Below are 19,402 nucleotides of genomic sequence, written 5' to 3'. Positions count from 1 at the left end.
GTATTGCAGTCCCAAGCTGTGTATGGCTTTATAGGTTAAAACCAGCACCTTGAATTGAGCTCGGGAGCATATAAGAAGCTAGTGCAAGCAGGCCAGAGTCAGTCTTATATGTGCGGACCTTCTAGTCCCAGTTATTTTGCACGAGCTGCAGCTTCCGAACCCCATGTAGAGCCCATTGCTGTAATCTATCTTGGAGGTTACCAAAGCATAGACAACTGAAGCCAGGTTACCCCTGTCCAGATAAGGGAATAGCTGGGCCACCAACTGCACTTGGTAGAAGGCATTCCATGCCACTGAGGCTACCTGAGCCTCAAGTGACAAAGATGGTTCCAGAAGGACCCCCAAGCTACGGACCTGCTCCTCCAGGGGGAGGGCAACCCCATCCAGAACAGGTTGAACATCCTCCATCTCGTCAGCAGAACTGCCTGCCAACAGCATGTAGAGGAAATTCACTGGAAGGCCTTTGAATATTGAGGAGATAATGTGACACGCTACAACTGCTTCTTTTATGCCTGAAACTCCTGTGAGACCTTAAAAATCAGGTCTCTTAGGTCTCTTCAAGGGCCTTCTAGCTTCTTGGCCTGACTCCTTGTTCTTCATCAAGTTAGGATGGTACAGCCTTGGAAGGCAGGGAGGACCTCTTTGGCCGCGGTCCACCTGCTTATATAGCTTATCTTTTGGGTAAGATGAAAAAATGCCTAAACATTATGAGACCATCACAGCAGGTGTGATTGATTAGGGAGCTATGAAAGACAACATCTAGACACAGGAGATTCTGAGTATATAAGTCCCTCCAGAGCGTCACTCAGGGGAGCTCTGGCGCAGACTGGGACTGCGGAGGTGCTGTGCGTTGGCCGACTGGAATCTCTCCGCTGTCATTATCTGGGGCTCCCAACAGCAGAATGGAGGAGTAAGATATTTTGCTTAGTTTTGCTTTATAACATCATATGCTGAACTGTAATACTCTGCCTGCTATAATAAAGCTTTATTATATAATAAATAATAATTTATAATAAAGCTTTTCGACTCTTACTCCCTTGTGTCGTCATTGCACTGAATCCAAAAAAGAACCTCTCTGCCCTTAGCAAAACACAGCACCTCAGTCTTGTCTGGACTGAGCTTCAGTTTATTAGCCCTCATCCAGTCCATTGCCACAGCCAGGCACTGATTCAGCACATCCAGAGCCTCACCGGAAGAAGATGAAAAGGAGAAATAGAGCTGTGTGTTATCAGCATACTGATGACAACATGCCCCAGAACTCCGGATGACTGCACTCAACGGTTTCATCTAGATGTATCATCATCATTATTAAAGAAACTCCAATGTCCTTAAATAAACACAATTTTACTTAAGAATTGCCTTCTGTGCCTTGCAGGTTTCTACTCAGTGTTCACCCATGCCATTGCTAGGTCATGCTCCCAAGTAAATTACTTCCCAAACTACTGGGGGAAGTTTTTGTAGTTTTCTGATATGGGCATTCTCAGGACTGAGACACTGTTCTCACAGAGGTTTTGCTGTGAATTTGTAGCGTTCCAAGGTTGTCCGTGGCACATGATGTCATGGCCATCCCACAACCAACCTGGAGCTTTCAGTGGAAAAACTGGAGTTTCTGAGACTGGTTATATTCTGACTGATTTCCTTAATTCGCTTTCTCCTCGCTTCTGGTGCTGTGTGCTCTGTCCTCCGCATTTACTTTGGCATGGTAGCCCAGCCCCAGGGGTGTGTCCTTCACCGATCCGTGACCTTGCTGAGCCCTTGTTTCCCCTCCCATTCAGAAAAGTATCACCAAGCAGTGCGTGCATGAGTTAAGACGACTTTGCTTTCCCACAAAACAATGCATTTACAAATACTGTCTCCTACCCAAGCTGCAAGCAGGGCTTCGACACCTTTCATGCAATGCTTCCCACACAGCAGAGGTTTTGTACATCATAAATGAAGGGAGATCATACAAAGCAGAGCAAACCAGGGAAACCTCCCCTCTTCTGTGCCTGTTTACTTGGAAGTAAGAAGTAAGCATTTAAAAGGTTAAAGGCTAAGTTTAGAAACCTCCCTAAAGCAATCTTTTGCTTCTCCTTGAAATTGCTATCTCAATGCTGTGCTACTTTGATGTTCAAAGAGTTTCTGTTTCATGGGAGCTTCTCATCTCACTGTGAGCAGGGAGAAGGAGAAAGGGGAGGTAGAAAGGGGGGGATTTTGGCTTCTCAAGGCAAAAGTGAGCAGATTGGGGGGAAAGGGGGCGATAATGTAGTAGCCTTCAGAATTGTGAATTAGTTGCCCTCCATTCATAATAACGTAGTAGTAGCAGGGGGGAGCCTGGACAGGGGTGGGAAACAAGCCTCTCTCATTGGATGAGCAGCCCCTGCCAGTCTGATGTTCAGTTCTACTCCCCACCCCACCCCACCCCACCCACAAGTACGTTCCTTTCAAGTGGATTTTAAAGGTACTGTACACTCAGCTTTTCTTGCTTCGTGTGCCTCTGATGGATCAAAGCCGATACCAAGTAAATCCCAGTAATCATGCAATGAGCTCCTCACTCCATTGTCGTGAAGATCCCCCCTGGGTCTACCTGAGATGGTAGCAGCTGAACTTGAGTGATTTATAAGCCTGGGGGAGCCCTAAAATCCACATCACCACCACACCTGGATGCAAGATACTTACGGGAGGAGGTACACCCTCATATTTGCTGCCACGTATTGAGATCTAGTTGACACAACCTATTGCAAGCACCTGCTAGTGTAATGTTACCAGCAATGGCTGAGAAGGCTTCTTCCGTTCTAATCCTAAAAACAGATCCACAATCTCCTACAAGAAATGTATCAGATCAAGGAGTTTGGTCCATCTAAATGGCCTTTTATTCAGCAGGCAAAAGCTAAACCGAATATGCCATCTCAAATTGCAATTACTGCTTGCCGGTGTTCTTTGAAATGGGACTTTATTGGTTTCATTATTGTTTCATGAACTGACTGTACTGTTCCCCACCTTGGAAATATTTTACTGAAAGGCCTTTTAATCTTTTTCTAAACAGCCGCCGGCTTCTCACCAAAGAGAAGCTTACCTGTTATAAAACTTCCTACCACTTGTGCATTAAAATACGGTTTCTAGATTAGATTGATCACCTCAACAGATTGAAACGGTTGGCTCCAAGTACCCATTTGACAGCTGAAAGCACATGGCGAATGCTGAAAGTCTGAAGATGTTAGACCTGATAAGAGGTGAAACAGTGCCCCATGAATGTCAATTGCCCATAGGAGAACGTATGTCTCCAGAACCATCAGTGTATTTCTAAGCTTATCACCAGGTCAATAACTCCTCCAGTTGGTCTAGCTCATCTTCATATGGGCTGGATCACCGAGAATATTCCCTTGTAGCAGACAGACTGTAAAAGCTCAAATTCTGTTGGCAAATGCAGAACAATCATAAATATCAGATACCAGAAGTGGGCAACACTGTCCCCCAGTGCAGCTCCCACTGCCAAAGTTTGTGGCGACAGCAAAAAAAACCTGGCAGTTTGCCACCAGATTCTGGTGGCAACTGCTACAGAAGGCTAAAACTGGCACATTTAGCTTATTTTCAAGCTAAATTTGTCCATTTTTGCCTTCCATACTGGTTTGCTGCCAAAAATAAGCAGCAAATCACCGATCTGTTTGCTAATGGCAAAGGCAGGGGCTCGGGGGGGGGGTGCAAAATGGCCCCCAGAACCCCTGAAGTTGCCCATCCCTGAGCTAACCCATACAATAATAAAAATGTCCATATCTACTTACATAGCCATGTTCATTATACACAAACCCAATCTCATTCATTCCCAGGCTTATCCATTCATTTTTTTTCCATCAGAAGGAGCTTCAGTAAATGCATTATTTACGACACAAATCAATATTGCACAGTCGTATCTGGATTGCCTTTGGCTGTCTCATCACTTTCAGAATATTCATTCTAAACCTTACGTTCGTGAACATCATCCTCTTATTGCTCATTGTGCACCCCGCAGCTCAAAAAACGCTAATTGCAGCTCAAACAAGGATAATTGCAGCTAAATCAATGCTTGTGCAACTTTCACACATGATAGCATACACTGGCTCATTTTCTCTCTCTCTCTCTCTCTCTCTCTCACACACACACACACACACACCAGTATAGAAAATGTGTCCCATGAGAAGCATCCTTACATGATTTGAAAAGGTTTGATCATACAAGCCAGACACATTCACTGAACCACCTCTTGCTCCAAGACTGCAGAAAGCTATTTGTTCTTAGCTGTGGTGATTCACCTTCTTTCCACCCACTATTTGGGTAGGAATGTTTTATGGCAGGGGTGGGCTGACTTCAGGCTTGCAGGGCCTACTTTACTAGAACTCGGTGAAATCCATTTCGTTTCCTATTAAAATCTTGATGTCCAGCACCTAGAGCAGGGGGGGAGAACAACAGGGCCAAGGTCCCAATCCAGCCTGCCCAGGGTCCGAATCTAGACACACACCCTTCTCCTGCTGCCCCCCCTCCACCAACTGTGGACTTGATGGACCTTTGGGTCCAATTCAGTGGGGCTGTTCTTATGTTCTAGACTTGGAGTGAAAATGAACTGCTCATTAGCTGTTGATTGGGCGGGGTTACTAGAAGGTAGGGGTGCAGAACCTTAGGCCTAGGGGCCAAGTCCGACCCTCTGGGGTTCCCCAGATGGCTGGCCTCCGCTGATCATTGGGTGGTTTCCCAGCTTTTGTGCAGTTTTTCCCCCTTCTAAAATGTTGAAATGCCTCTCCTGGGGCTTAGTTACTGGCAGTAACAGCTTTAAGCTAAAATATACTTTTATTCTGGCCCCTCTGCCTTTGGCCCTGCCCACCACTGGAATGTAGCCCCCGGAGAGCTTCTCCAAAATGGAATTCAGCTCTCAGGCTGAAAAAGGTTCAACACCCCTGAAGTAGAGCCAGGTGCAAAAATAGTGGGGTGTGCGTGCGTGTGAATTAAAGGGTCAGAGGAGTTGGGTGCATGGAGGGTAAATCGTAGGCAAGCACAATTTGTGACATGGCACAATACCATTACTGGCCACGGGGCATCCCTGTTAAGGTATTAGCCTTACTTTCCATTTTCCTGGTTTTGTGGAGTTTGAGCCAATGTGAGATAGCCTTAACTCTGGTCTTAAACTGGCAGGTTAGGGGGTGGGGCGGGAGGGGGGATATATGGTTAGAATTAAAGAACACGATACCACTGAGCAGATGCTCAGCCCAGCAATTTGATTTTAATACTAGAACTGAGCTCACAGTCCTTGTACATTATCTACTCCTGGTTTTCCTCCAAGCTCTGTTTCAAATTTTTGTTAACTGCATTGGGAGGAGTTCCTGCCCTGAAAGGCAGGGTATAAATGTATTAAATACAAATTTGAAAGAGTTTCCCATTTATTCTACCAGAAGCTAGATCATGTCTTTAAAATTACCCATGTTGTTTTTTTAACATCTAATCCTCCATATATTCTTACTTAACATTTTCATGAGATATTCATGAAATATAATAAAGATCCAAATTATCTTTATGAGTGAGCATATTCACTTTCACCTTTGCTGCCTTTTCATAAAACCATTTGGTACTTCCTATAACTATACAGACAATGTATATTGATACAATTATCATTCATGATGAAAGGTCATATAAAAAATCCAAGTTGCCTGCTACAGGGAGTGGATTACTAGGAGCATGTCACGTCCATGATTCAGTGTCTGCACTGGTGTCCTGGTCTTTTCTGGGCAGCACCAGTAACCCTTCAGTATAACTCTTACAACTGCTTTCCCCAGCTGCTTTGCAATAGGTATATTCAGAGCCAAAATATGCATTACACGAACTAGGCATTACACAGACAGCTGAGGGCTGTCTTATTTTTTTTACTCTAGTGTAAGTGTGCATGGGCCTGATTTGGTTCAGGAGCATCACGATCTGAGAGGGGAGAGTTGGGGCCTCCCCCACCACTGTTCTTCCCCTGAAATTCCCCCCATGTGGTAGGGGGCATAAAAAAATTAGAAAGTCTCAATTGATTAGTGTAACATGTAGTGTGGCCCTCACAGGGGTGCTGAGTCATCAGCCCTTTGCCAGAAATAAGTGCAACAGGGAAGTTTCATGCTGGAGCAGGGGAGGCTGATGAATCCTATTTCAGTGGGGCAGAGATTCCATTCTGGGTTTTACTTACAACGAGCTAGGAGTCTAAAGGAGCTATCCAAGGTGCTGGAGCCTTTTGGGGGGTAGGGATAGCTCCTTTAGACCCCTGGCTGGTTGTGAGTAAAACCCAGAATCTTCACCCCACTGAAATTGGATCCCCCCTCCCCACTCTGGAGGCCAAGCAGCTATGGCCAAAAGCTGACTGGCTTCCCACCCCAAACTGACCACTGGCCCAAAGAGGGCTTTCGGAATAATTTCATGTAGACTGCTTACGACTTAAAACATTATTCAAAATATATGTTCTTTACACAGTCAATGAAAATCCAACGCAGTTTTTAGTCTTTGAGTGACCTAGTGAATACTCCATTGGAAAATGCCCAAGAATGAGAGGTGATGTAACTGCACTTTTAATCCAGTTTGAAAATCTTCAGTTTCCTCATTGCTGCTGACAGGAGTTGAGAAAGGTAAACCAGTGGAGGAATTGAGATTTGCTTCTTGGTTAATAGTGAAACTACTCCACCTGCTGGATTTCTACCCATAGTGAATAAATAACAGGAATTTCAACACTGCAGAGAAATCAGGGTCTCATTAGAAAATCAGAAATCTCACTGGGCTCAGGGAACAGCATGGGAGCAACTGATGATAGGGCATTGCTGAGACTAAGTAGGTGTGGCCTGATCAGTTCCTTGGACGGGATAGAAATATAATAAATATTCCTTTTTTAAAGTGTTGGTTTTATCTCTCCATCTTTTCATTTAGCAACAGGACTGAACAAATTCAACAAATGCCCAGCCTGGCTGTTTAATTTACAGCTATTACCATGCTGCTCCAAGAAGTCCTGCGCAGACTTGAAAAGGTAACCTGTAATGAGTAAAAGTGAACTCTGGGAGGCCAGGCAAGGAAGCTCTACAAAAGCTCTTCCCTCCTCCACCCTTGTTCATGTCACAAATGACTAACGCATGTGAGTGAGTGAACTGGCAAAAATGTGATCTAGTAACTTTTGTGGCTTCATTTTTAAAGTTGGTCTCATTTTTACTGTCTTATATCATTTTCCAAATGATAACTGGAATTTGGAAGCCTCTCAGTCACAGCCAGAGAAGTGTGGAGCAACTACTGGGCTGCATTGAGCCCCAGTAGGTGGAAATTTAAAAGGGGGATTTTGCTCAGTTAAGCACCCTGGGAATGGAGCCTGGACAGTGAGTGGGGGCTAAAGAGAGAATGTGAGCAGTTTGAGCCCCTGTGGAAGTGTAAGGGTCCGATTCACTTAAGAAATGAACTAAAAGCTGAACTTTTACACTGAACTGTCTAAACCCACACTTTAGCTTATAAACTGCCTAGACTGAGTATGAACTGAAAGCCAAGCCTATGCTTTTTCCTTATAATGAGACTTCACCACTAGCTAGGTCTGCACCATAGCTTTGTCAGTACAGAGCTTTATATTAGCTTTTAACCCCTTTCCAAAACTGGGTTTGATCTAGGTTTCTAATTGAGGTTTATTGCAGCCACTCAAGGTTTCATTGCTACAACAGAGCTGCAAGAACTATATTTTTCTACAAAATTATTTCCCCTAAGTTTCAGCTCTTGAGCTGCAACTTTCAACGGGGCTGCCTTCCCCACCCTTGACCTGGGATTGAGCTTCTGGCAGGTAATACCCTTGCTGTGCCCTTATTTCAGCTTCAGCTTAAATTAAATAAATGGGTAGTACTTGCCTTCCCCTCACACAGGTGCCTAACTCACCCGTCCGCTTAGTTGTTCACCAGGATGCTTTGTCAGCTGGAGCTCCCCTCCTGCTTGTAGAATACAGCCTTACCTCCCAAACAGAAGGGAGCCCTCAGTAATGTTCTTAGCATGTGGCTATCCCCCACTCCCTTCCAGCATTAGGTCTTCCAACTCCCCATCTTCAGCAAAGCTACAGTGTTTTCACTACCCCATCCTATCCAGTTCCTTTACAGAGACACAATCGTAACTAAAAAATAAAAACCCTGCAGCTTTGCAAACAAACTCCAGGTTTACAGAGATTGTAATGAAAACAACAGATGTAGACTTTGACAGTATTTGCTTACCTATATTTAGATGTTTCTATAACTGTTACTGGAAACATCTTTTTGTCGGCCTCAACATCAAGTATGTTAGCAGCCACATCCCAATCACATGCTGATCAGTGTGCCATTTGACAACCTGGCCTAAGCAGATGTAGGGTGGGAAAGTCCTCAACAGCAAAACATGAAAGGACTAATTGGGTTAGAAAATTGTTCATGTTTTCCAAGTGATCAATACTTCCAGCATCTACTGCTGAAAGAGTCAAAGGGCTCTTCTTTTGAGACCATCTCTGAATTGCTCTGGAGGTGGTGCTGAACTGTGGAGGAGGAGCAGTTGTTTCTAGGAAAATGTGCTTTCCATTCAGAAGGTTCCAGATTTAATCCCCTGCTCAGGTAGCAGAACTTGGAAAGGTGCCCCACCAGGATGCTTTTGTCAGCTGGGGCTCCCCTCATCTTGGATGGATTCTACAGTCAGAAGAGACAACACTGGGCTAGATGGACCAGTTGTCTGATACTGAACTAAGCAGGTCTATATATGTTCTTGGACAGACTGAAGTGTTTCAAATAGCCCCTGACATAGCCTCCAGGGCTCCCAGGCAAACAGTTGCCTCAGGTACCGGCAGCCTCAGTTTAGGTAGCCAATAGGTCAGCACAGTCCCGGATTGGCCCTACCTGTTGCTCCTGCTGTACCCTTACTTCCAGTATGGTGACTTTGGTTCACCTACGCATCTCAAAAGTTCAGCTTGAATGTCTGACCCTGAAACACTGACAATGCTAAAAATCTTTATCAGTTTCAAGGCCAAGCACAGATTGGTACAAGTACATAGATCCCAGTCTCTTATCAAATGACACATGCCATCATCTATAAGTTAGGCTTTTCTCCAGAGGTGAAGATAATGCTTTCCTACATGGCAAACAGTTTGGACAACATGGAGGGCACTGCCTGCTTTAAATACAATTTAACTCAGAGGTGTTGAACATTTTTCAGCCCGAGGGCCAAATTCCACTTCAGCAAAGCTTTTAAGGTCTGCATTCTATATACCAAAAACATCAGCATATTTTAGTGTAAATCTCTTACTGCCAGTAACTAAGCCTTAGGAGAGGCAGGTTGAATTTGGCTCCTGGCCCCGACGCTCTGCACCTCTGATTTAACACGTGGCACAATCCTATTAGTTTAGGCCTCCTTGACACACATACACACACGCAAAGCTGCTTCTCCAGGCTGATATGCAATTCTGGTTTGTGAAAACTGCAACTGTGCAGGCAGGGCCAACTGCAGGGGTTTTGCAGCCTAGTTAGTATCCTCTCTGCTGGCAGAGTCCTGGATGGATTAAGAAGACCAGTGCAGTGACATCCAGTGAAACAGTCTTTCACACATCACAACCATTTGGGATAACAACATGGAGACACAAAAGGGACACTGGCTACACCTATTTTAAGAGCTGAAGTTCAGCACATGCTGGGCAAACAGAAGATTCCAAGTTCAACCCTTGGCACATCTAGTAAAAAAGATAGTCAGTTAGCAAGCTGGGAATGACCTTCGATTGACACTGATAGTCACTGCCTCTCAGAGTAGGCACTGTGTAAGATGGGGAGTGTCATATTTTAAATACAGGGAAGTGTCATATGTTCTGAGCAAAGCCAAAGTGATTAACTTACCAAGAGAATCTGCTCTGTTTTCAGCCGTTTCATTCACTTTCCTGGCTACTCTGGCAACAGCTTCTCCCATCTTTTTCTCCATGCAGGCACGTCTCAGCACGAAAATACTTGTAAGGACGTGCTGTCACTGAAGAAATTAAAAAGAAAAACAGGTTCCATGGCAATCCTATGCCGTAAAGTGTTTCAAAACAGCTTTTTAGATAGAAAAAGAAAATACTTATTCTAAAACCAGTTCATGCCTAAAATTCAGTATCAACCACACATCTTGAACAACAGTTAATATAACTGAGATAATACACACAGAAACTTCCCCATTAGTCCCCTTTCATCTTCCCAGTGGTTGGTGCCTGAAAATGTACACAGAGGGCAGAGAAGAAGTTCAAGGAACAGGTGCATCTTGAAGGGCAGAAACTAGCTAGCATATGTGTGTGCATGCAGGTGATAATATAAATGCAAATATAGAAGCCCCTGCTTATCCAGGTTACTGTTGTTCCATCAAAAATATGCATTTGTAGGAAAGCTGGAAGCTTGTTTCCTTTCTTTTCTGGATGACATATTTAAAGTAGGTCTCCACTGTCCTTCATTTTGTCTCAAACAATAGGAAATGGCACCTCAAGAGAAAATAGAAGATAAACAAATCAAGGGACTATAAGATCAATTATAATGTGGAAATACAGAAATTACATGACTTAATAACCACTGGTGATAATCAATTAACAATTAAGTACCTATACAACAGGTGAAAATATTCAGTGTGCAGGCAGCCATGTAATCAAGAATGCATTAGACATCTTGTATACACGACAATACTGAAATAGACACAGAGTGCCTATTTAGCAAAATGCTATGATAGTAATCCATTGTTTGCTATCACCAAATATAACTTAGAAATCGATGAAAACCAAATGGAAGGCACCATGGCCATTGGCCATGCTGGCTGGGAATGATGGGAGTTGCAGTCCAACACAACTGGAAGGCACCAGGTTGGGGAAGGGTGCTATGAAGAGCATTTGTGTGGATACCAGCAGGTGAATGTATAGTGAAGTAAGAGGTGCCTCCTAGTTATTATTTCTACACTATTTTCAAAACAAAGTATTGTACAATAGATAAAATTAAGACACACCCATAGGTTTGCTATCTAAACAGTCACTTTACGCAGTTAACCCGTGGAATTTTCTGCCACCAAAACACCAGCAGCAAACAGGAGAACTCACTGGTTTTCAACTGGTGGGCTATGAAAAACAACTGGGTTGCTCCCTGACCCCAAAATGGGTTGCTCCAGCAGCAACACCGCCACTGCTTATCTTGTTTACATTTTTTGAGAGAAAAGGAGGCAAAGGAGAAAGACCTCTTTTTATAGACGAAGAAAAGTTAGAAGTGGGCCCCATGTTGTATACTGGGGTTAAAGATGGATCCCAGGTCAGAAACAGTTGCACTACAGGTGTAATTTACTTCAGAAAAAAATAATTATTGCTTTCATGGAAAGACAGAATGTCCAAGTCTACCAGATAGGCTGTCCCAATGCATCGCAAGCCCATTAAATTCCAAGAACTTCTGAAAAATCTGATGGCAGTGGTTATTTGATTTATTTAATTTAATTTAAACAATTCACAAGCTACAAGAATAGTTCCCTGGGCAGCATACAAGATAAAACCAAAGCAATAATTAAAAACTACCATTAGAATAAAATGCATTTAGCATGGAGAAAAACACACTAACTATAAAATCAAAAGAAACCCCTTTAAAAGACAGAGCAAGAGAACAACACATCACTACAACAATTAAAAAGACAGGGAGCAAAGACTTAAAAAAAAAATTCACAGCAGACCTAAAAACAATACTAGACTGCTGCATAATCAGTTTTTAAAGGCTTGGGAAAATAAAAAGATCTTTCCCTGGCGCTGAAAAGACAATAAATTTGGCACCAGACAGCCCTCTCTGGAGAGGGCATTTCATAACCAAGGGGCCATTCCTGAGAAAGCTCCTTCTTAGCCATATAGGGTCTAGAATGTACTCACTATTAATCGTCCAGATGATGTTACACATGTATTACCAACTCTATCTGGAGAAATTAGATTTACTGACATGGTAGTAATACCTCAGACCTACTCTGGCCAAGTATACAGTTCAGTCCAAGGTTTATCGCCTAACATAATCCACTCTATAATGGCTAGTATATACCACTGATTTTTAGATTAGTATTCTTTTGCATGTTACCTTTGCTAAGAGGTTTTTCTAACTGCTACAAATGCTGCTCAGCAACCTTGTCCTATATTTAGTTGAGAGAAGAACAAAATTAAAATGCTGGGCTAGTGGCAGACAACCAATCTGCTGTGCTGAGATACTTTGCCAAAGAAGTAACAGTAATCCTGTCTGGGACTGGGCTATGCCTTGAACAAACCTAAGAGTATAAACAACAACCAACAGCTGCCAATCTGAACTATGTTGGAGAGAATACACAACTCAACATTAAGAATGCACTGCAGACAGTTAATTGTTTGCATTCAACAAGTCATTACTCCACAAGCTTATAAATATTGACTTGAAAGTTAAATCTGGCTGATTTCAACGGAACGTCATTCCCAGTAGGCATGTTTAGGATTGCAGCCTTAAGTTCCCACAACATAAGAAAAAGCTTTGACGGTTAGCACGCTTCTATGATTGAGGACAACTTCAAGCAATATGTACTCTGAAATCAATCCCCTTCACCAAGAGAGGAGCTATCACCCTGCCCATTCCACATTCAAGGTTGCATTTCTCTCACCACTCAAAAGACATGTGCTGGTTCTTCCAGACACGTCACCCATTTGGGCAAAGGATTTCTGCCTTTCACTCTTGCTCTATCATCTGGATGGCAGATGTTCTTCATCGAAGTTTCTCTCCGTCAGCATAAGAGTTGCCCTATCTGGTATAAAATTTCCCAGAAATTCTGAAGATTGAAATAGGTGAAGATTGTTGGAACAAGTTTTGTGTACTTAAATTCAAAACAGGTGTGCGTGCGAATACCTCAGAAATGACTAGTACAATGCTCACCACAGATCAGCAATTAAACTGAGCTGCTCAGAAGAAGCATGTCTCACTCTGAGGGGAGGAGCAGCTCAGCTAAGGCTGCAAGCCTATGAAGATGGCTGTAAGCCTCTGAACTTGGGAGAGTAATGCTTATCCAATCCAGAGCGGGAGGAGCAGCAGAGGCAATCTTCCTAGGAGTTCCTCCCACTCTGCATCTCACCTCCATGGGCTTCTTCGCCCATCTAGCTGAGGCACTGGGGCAGGGGTGTCGTTAGAGGAAGGCCCACCTGGGCACAGGCCCCGGATCTTTTTGAGCTGTCCTAATTGCCATTTTTTACATTTTCCCATTGACTTGCATTGGAAAACAGAAATGGCCATAACTTTTTTAGTTTGCATCATAATTACATGGCATTTGGAGACCTGGTAGCCCCCATAGAGCTAATTGAATCTGCCAAATTTCAGGCAGTTAGGTCCAGTGGCTTTTGTGCTAGTCACAGGTAAAGTTTGCTTTTTTCAAGAAAATGTGTCAAAGCAAAGAGCTCCATTTTTTTTGTGCTTCCACATAAACTCATGGAATTTGAGGACCTTGCAGGCCCTATGGAGCTGACTGAACGTGCCAGATTTCAGACCGTTATGTCTAGTGGTTTTTGCGCTAGCCATGTGTAAAGTTTCCTTTTCTCAAAGTCTAAAACAAAAAGTGAAACTGGCAAGCCACTCAGGGAATTAGAGATCCTAATCAGAAGGTATTTAAGGTGATCATTAGGAGGTCACTATCCCTAATCTCTGGTGTAGGGGTTTTTGAGGTGCAAAAAAATTCTCTCCCACTACTTTTCCTTTCTGCTCTTACAAGCCCACTGTTGGGAGCTTGCCTGCAATGAAATTTTGAAGAGGAAGAAGGAAGGGAAGAAAGAGCTCCATGTGAAATACCGATATTTCACACCACATCTGATTGTAGTGCCCCAAAGTGGAACCTTGGCTTCTGCAGAAGTTTAGTAGCTCCAGTTCAGCAAAGGATCCAATCAGCCTCCACAAACTTCTTTCTCCCTCTCCACTTTAATTTCTCTGAAATAGCTGTAGGACTCAAGGAATTCCAAAGGGAGGGTTAGGACTATGTGGCATCATGATCGAGAAACTGCTGGGGCTTTGAAATCGGTTCTACAGCTTTAAAAAAGCTAGAAAAGCCCTCAGCCACCTTACCTCATAAAGTTCATTTAAGTATATGCAATCCTTACAAACCCTCCACAGCCTCCTAAATTCCTCTGAAGTGCTACCTCTCTGAAAGAAGCCACTTGGCTTAGAGAATTCTCTCTACCCCACCACCCTGCATTTCCAATCACCATTCTTCTTTTCTCCCCTATCCTTCCTTTCTCTTCTTTATTCCACCCAGAGCATAACTTGGGGAATTCTTAAAGAGAATTCTCTTCGGTAGGCAAGAGAAGTTCTGAACTGTATTTGACTTTATACAAACAGCCAAGAGGGCTTGTTTTTCTCCTTCTCCTCACTCAAGCCTTTGAGAAAAATGGGTTCACATGGTTGCAGAGAAACAAATCTCAAGGTGTATTGTTTGTCAGTTGCCATTACCCAGTAATAGGAAGGGCTGTAGCTCAGTGGTAGAGCACTTGCTTGGTATGCAGAATGTCCCAGGTTCAATCTCCAGCATCTCCAAGTAGGGCTAGGAAAGAATCGTGCCTGAAACTTTGGAGAGCCGCTGCTGCCAGTCAGTGTCAACAATTCTGCGCTAGATGGACCCAGGGTCTGACTCAGTATAAGGCAGCTTCCTATGTTCCTATGAACAGAAAGCTTTAATTTAAAAATTAGTAGTTTTTGGTTTGTTTTTTAAGTGGAGGGGAGATAAATATTGCTAATTTATGCAGTCCTATGTATGCCTACTGAGAAGTCCCATTATATTTAATGAGGCTTACCCTCAGGAAAGTGTGCATAGGATTCCAGCACAAGTTACTTTTGCAGGGAGGTTTGCACCTTGATGTTATGCATGTTTACTCAGAAATACGTCCTGAGTTGTGACTGCCTACCCAGTTCCATCTAATGAACTGACTACTCTTTCAGCTCTATGCATGTTTTGTCATTTGTGGGTTCGGTGGTGAGGGAAAGGCACTTAGTACAAGCTCAGAGTTTCTCCATAACTTAGCCCTAGTTTTGAAAACAGACTCATTGGCTGAATCCTGGTGAAGTCTTAGCACCAATGAACTTACGGGGAGGAAGATACAATGAGAGCTTGTGCATAACAAGGAGGAGGTAGAGAGGAGTTGCATGAAACAAGACATCTGTTTTGATTAAGAGTTGCTGGAGGATGGTAGGATGAGGAGGGATGGTTGCATGGAGGGGAATAGAATTGCCAGGGGGAGAAGTGCTCAGTGGTGAAAGAAAAACATTCTGCACATGCTCAAAGGCATTCTATATTTAAGAACATAAGAAGAGCTGTGCTGCATCAGACCAAGGTCCATCTAGCCCAGCATTCTGTTCACACAGTGGCAAACCAGATGCCCATAGGAAACCCACAAGCAGGACATGAGTGCAATAGCACCTTCCCACCCATGTTCCCCTGCTGCTAACATTGGTGAAGTGTAAATAAATTCTAGTAATTCTAAATTTGCAGGCATGTAAATCCTTCAGAAACTTTGCAGGTTTCTTGCTCACCTCTAATGACCTGTGCATTTTCATACGAATTTACCAAAAAAACTATTGGGAGAGGGGTGAAGGGAAGGGAAAGCAAATCACTCCCTCCCCCAAATTAGAGAACTACCCTTCCACATGAACTGCTGCACCTATCCTTCTGAAACTTAGCTGGTTTCTTACTTAGGGACAACTCTAGGCTGTCTGTAATTTTCAGAACAATGGTCCACATGGAAAATAGGGAGATCTCTTCTCGATCATCCCAGAGTGCAGGACACAGAATAATGGGCTCAAGTTACAGGAAGCCAGATTCCGGCTGAACGTCAGGAAAAACTTCCTGACTGTAAGAGCAATACGACAATGGAACCAATTGCCTAGGGAGGTAGTGGTCTCTCCCACACTGGAGGCATTCAAGATGAAACTGGACAGCCACTGAGCCTTATAGACCTATTGCTCTTTTGAATCAAGACTTTAAAATATGGACATCCATCCTTGCCAAAAGATTAACTGGAATAATTGCTAATCATATATCAGAAGATAAAACAGGCTTTATTAAAAATCATAAACTGGCAACGAATATAAGAAAATTAGTAAATATAATACATCTTGTTAATAAATCTAAACAACCATATGGACTAATTTTTTTAGATGCTGAAAAGGCATTTGACCTCCTAGAATGGAAGTTCTTGTTACAGATTTTGGATAAAATTGGTTTAGGCGGCCCATTTGCCATATGGGTTAAAATGATCTATACAAACCACAGTGCTTGTGTCTCTGTGAATGGTGTCGATTCAGACAAATTCTACCTGAGGAGGGGCACTAGACAAGGTTGCCCTTTATCTCCTTTGTTATTTGCGTTATCTATAGAGCCTCTTGCTCAAGCTATTAGAATGGAAAATATATTAAAGGGGGTAAAGATTGGTAGGGAAGAGTTCAAAATTAGTCTCTATGCTGACGATATAGTTATTTATTTATATGATCCTATGAATACTTATGATAAACTTTTATTTTTGCTGCAGGAATATGGTCAGGTATCAGGATATAAAATTAATATTACAAAATCAGAGTGGATTGGATTCAATGTGCATAATTCTACAAAAACTAAGATTACAAAGAATATAAAATCTCTTGGAAAGATACTCCAGTTAGATATTTAGGGGTATGGATTACACAAAATCTTGATATCTTAACAAAATATAATCATCGTAAGGTCATGCTTGATTACTTGGCTCGCTGGAACCAGCTTCATATTTCATGGATGAGTAGGATATCTGCCTTAAAAATGGTGGTACTTCCAAAATTTTTATTTTTGTTTTTAAACATACCATTAAAGGTCCCACAAAAGATACTTGGAGACTGGCAAACAACGTTCTTAGATTTTGTTTGGAATGGGAAAAAGCCAAGAGTAGCAAAAAAATTTTTAATAAAACCAACAAAGAATGGTGGATTAGGTTTCCCATCCATAAAAAATTATTATGTTGCGGCTATGCTTATGCACTTGAAGACATGGTTTAATCCAGGTAGAGCAACTGAATTAAAACAGTATAATGTTTCAACAAAGTTGAAAAATACTTTCTGGTTCTGTAATAAATTTGACAGAAATATACTAAGAATGAACCCATGTACCAAAACCCTGTTTAACAACTAGTTGAAACTTAAAAGAGTATTAAGTCCGGGTTTATCTCCATTAACAGCTATTATGTATAATGATGAGATGATAGATGAAACGCAACTAGGCAATCTATTTTTATGGTACAATCATGGGCTAATAGAAATAATCACACTTATAAATAAGGGAACATTTAAATCATATGAACAAATATGGAACGAAATGCAATACTCCCAACCTTTATTTTTTCAGTATCTACAGCTTAGAAGTATAGTCTTAAGGTTACTAAGGAAATCCGGACCTCTTCAGGGAAAAAACACCTTTGAGAATTTGATGATACATAATCAGGAAAACCTATTAAGTAAGCTTTATAAAGTTCTATTAGATTTAGATCTTACACGTAATAATTATCAGAAAAGCTGGGAAAGAGAACTAACTTGTCTGATTCCAGTAGGTACCTGGACTTCGATCTGGAATAATATATCACAGCAGACTATTAGTACAAACCTGATTTTTTTAAAAAAATTATATTCCGCGGGTATTTAACGCTGGTAAGGCTTAACCGCATTTATCATAAAGGTGATAACAGGTGCTGGAGATGTAAAATGCCTAACGCAGATATGGCCCATGTTTTTTGGTTTTGCCTAATCATTAGGGACTACTGGCTAAAGATTATAGACGAAATTGAGATTATATCAGGATAGAGACTACCTTTGGATCCAATAATTATTCTTTTTGGTTAAGGGAGTTGTTCTGTATGATGACATAGGGATGATAGTGCATTTATTAACAGCTGCCAGAATGCTGATATCGGCAAACTGGAAAAACCCGAAAGCCCCTACAGTTGATGACTGGATTATTAAAGTATGGGAAATAATATATATGGTTAAGTTAACTAATATAGTAAGGGTTAGAGAGGGAAGACAATAGATTTATAGAAAAGTGGTCATTATTTGTAATGTATTGGTGTAATAAGAATCAAGAGAATGTACAGCCTTTTGTATTATTGGGAACTTCGTGATATTTGCTGGTTTTATTGATCAATTTGATTATATTCTATACTGTCTGAACTGTTGATAATAAAAAGAAAGAAAGAAAGAAAGAAAGAAAGAAAGAAAAAGAAAGAAAGAAAGAAACTGGAGAGCCACTTGTCAGGGATGCCTTGACTTAAGAGTCCTGCATTGAGCAGGGGGTTGGACTCAATGGTCTTATAGGCCCCTTCCAACCTATGATTCTATGTTAAGTATGTCCTCTTTTGGAGAAATGTCAAGGCCGCCCTTGCACAAAAACCCTTGTGGCTATCACTCTGAAATTTGGCAGACATGATTTCCTATGATGGGGCAATGAACCCTGAAACGTTTATACAATTCTTCCAAGGAATAAAAATGTTATTGGCAGTTCCCTTTAAAAGAAAATCAAAATATAAACCCTGCACCTATTTTTTTGACATTGGGCAGGTGTAATCCCCTTCTAGGGGGCTATTATGCCTGAAATTATCATCCAGTTCTGACCAAGAGAAAGAAGTTACAGGTTTTTTTCTAATTTGCCATGGTAGTCAACAGGAAGCATAAAGACTCATTTTCCCAAACATTGACTCAGGTTTGGTGCTAAGCTGAAGTGGTCCGACTACAAATTGGCCAGAGCAGAAGCAGAATGTTTCCAAAACGCTGAATCGGGGTCTGAGTTGAAGGGGGGCGGGTCACTGTACACTTCGTATGTATGTATGTATGTATGTATGTAATCTATACACACATGCAAGTACACCGCATGCACCCCCCCACACACACACATATATATTTAGACATGCACTTAGACTCAGATAGAGATATAGATATATATGCAAATTTGTGTTATGGGCCTGTGCCCTGGATCTCTTAAGAACCTAGCAACGCCCCTGCATTGGGGAAAGGCAGGGAAGGAGGCTGAGGAGGCTGAAAGATTCCTCATAAGGCAGCCTCTCCAATCCCCTCCCCTCCCACGGGAACGCCCCCATTTACCTTCCCTCCGAGGTTGCTTTTTCAGCCACAGAGAGGCAGCCAGCACAGTGTTCTCGGTGCTGGCTGTGAGGGGGAGGGGTGCTCCTGGGTCCAAGTGCTGACTCTGACCTCAGATCCAGGAATCTGAACTATCCTATGGCACCCCCAGACTCTGTCTAGGGGCCATAGGATTGCTCTCTAAGTGTGTGCTTGGGCTATTAGAAATGTAGAAACGTAATAAATAGAATAAATGGGGGGTGGGGAGGAGAGAAGTATAATGTATTATTCCTTGAGGTAACCTTAACTCAGAATGCGTACTGAGCCACTGTGCAGCTAGT

At 42.4% G+C, this 19,402-nt stretch overlaps 1 protein-coding gene across 4 annotated transcripts in view; it reads right to left on the bottom strand.

The window, feature by feature from the left end:
• The window catches only part of LRRC20 (leucine rich repeat containing 20), a 148,134-nt gene that overhangs the window by 125,273 nt on the left and 3,459 nt on the right, over positions 1 to 19,402 (bottom strand). For all 4 annotated transcript variants that reach the window (XM_084845550.1, XM_084845554.1, XM_084845551.1 and 1 more), the window contains exon 2: positions 9,837 to 9,963. In XM_084845550.1, the coding sequence (XP_084701676.1) occupies positions 9,837 to 9,918 (82 nt within the window). In that variant the 5' untranslated portion in view covers positions 9,919 to 9,963. The remainder of the gene's footprint in view (positions 1 to 9,836; positions 9,964 to 19,402) is intronic.

This window comes from Heloderma suspectum, chromosome 3 (assembly GCF_057233095.1).
Source record: "Heloderma suspectum isolate Gila_16-S chromosome 3, 16-S_ref, whole genome shotgun sequence".
Lineage (NCBI taxonomy): Eukaryota > Metazoa > Chordata > Lepidosauria > Squamata > Helodermatidae > Heloderma > Heloderma suspectum.
The sequence above is the reverse complement of the archived record's forward strand: the minus strand, read 5'-3'. Positions and strand labels throughout refer to the sequence as shown.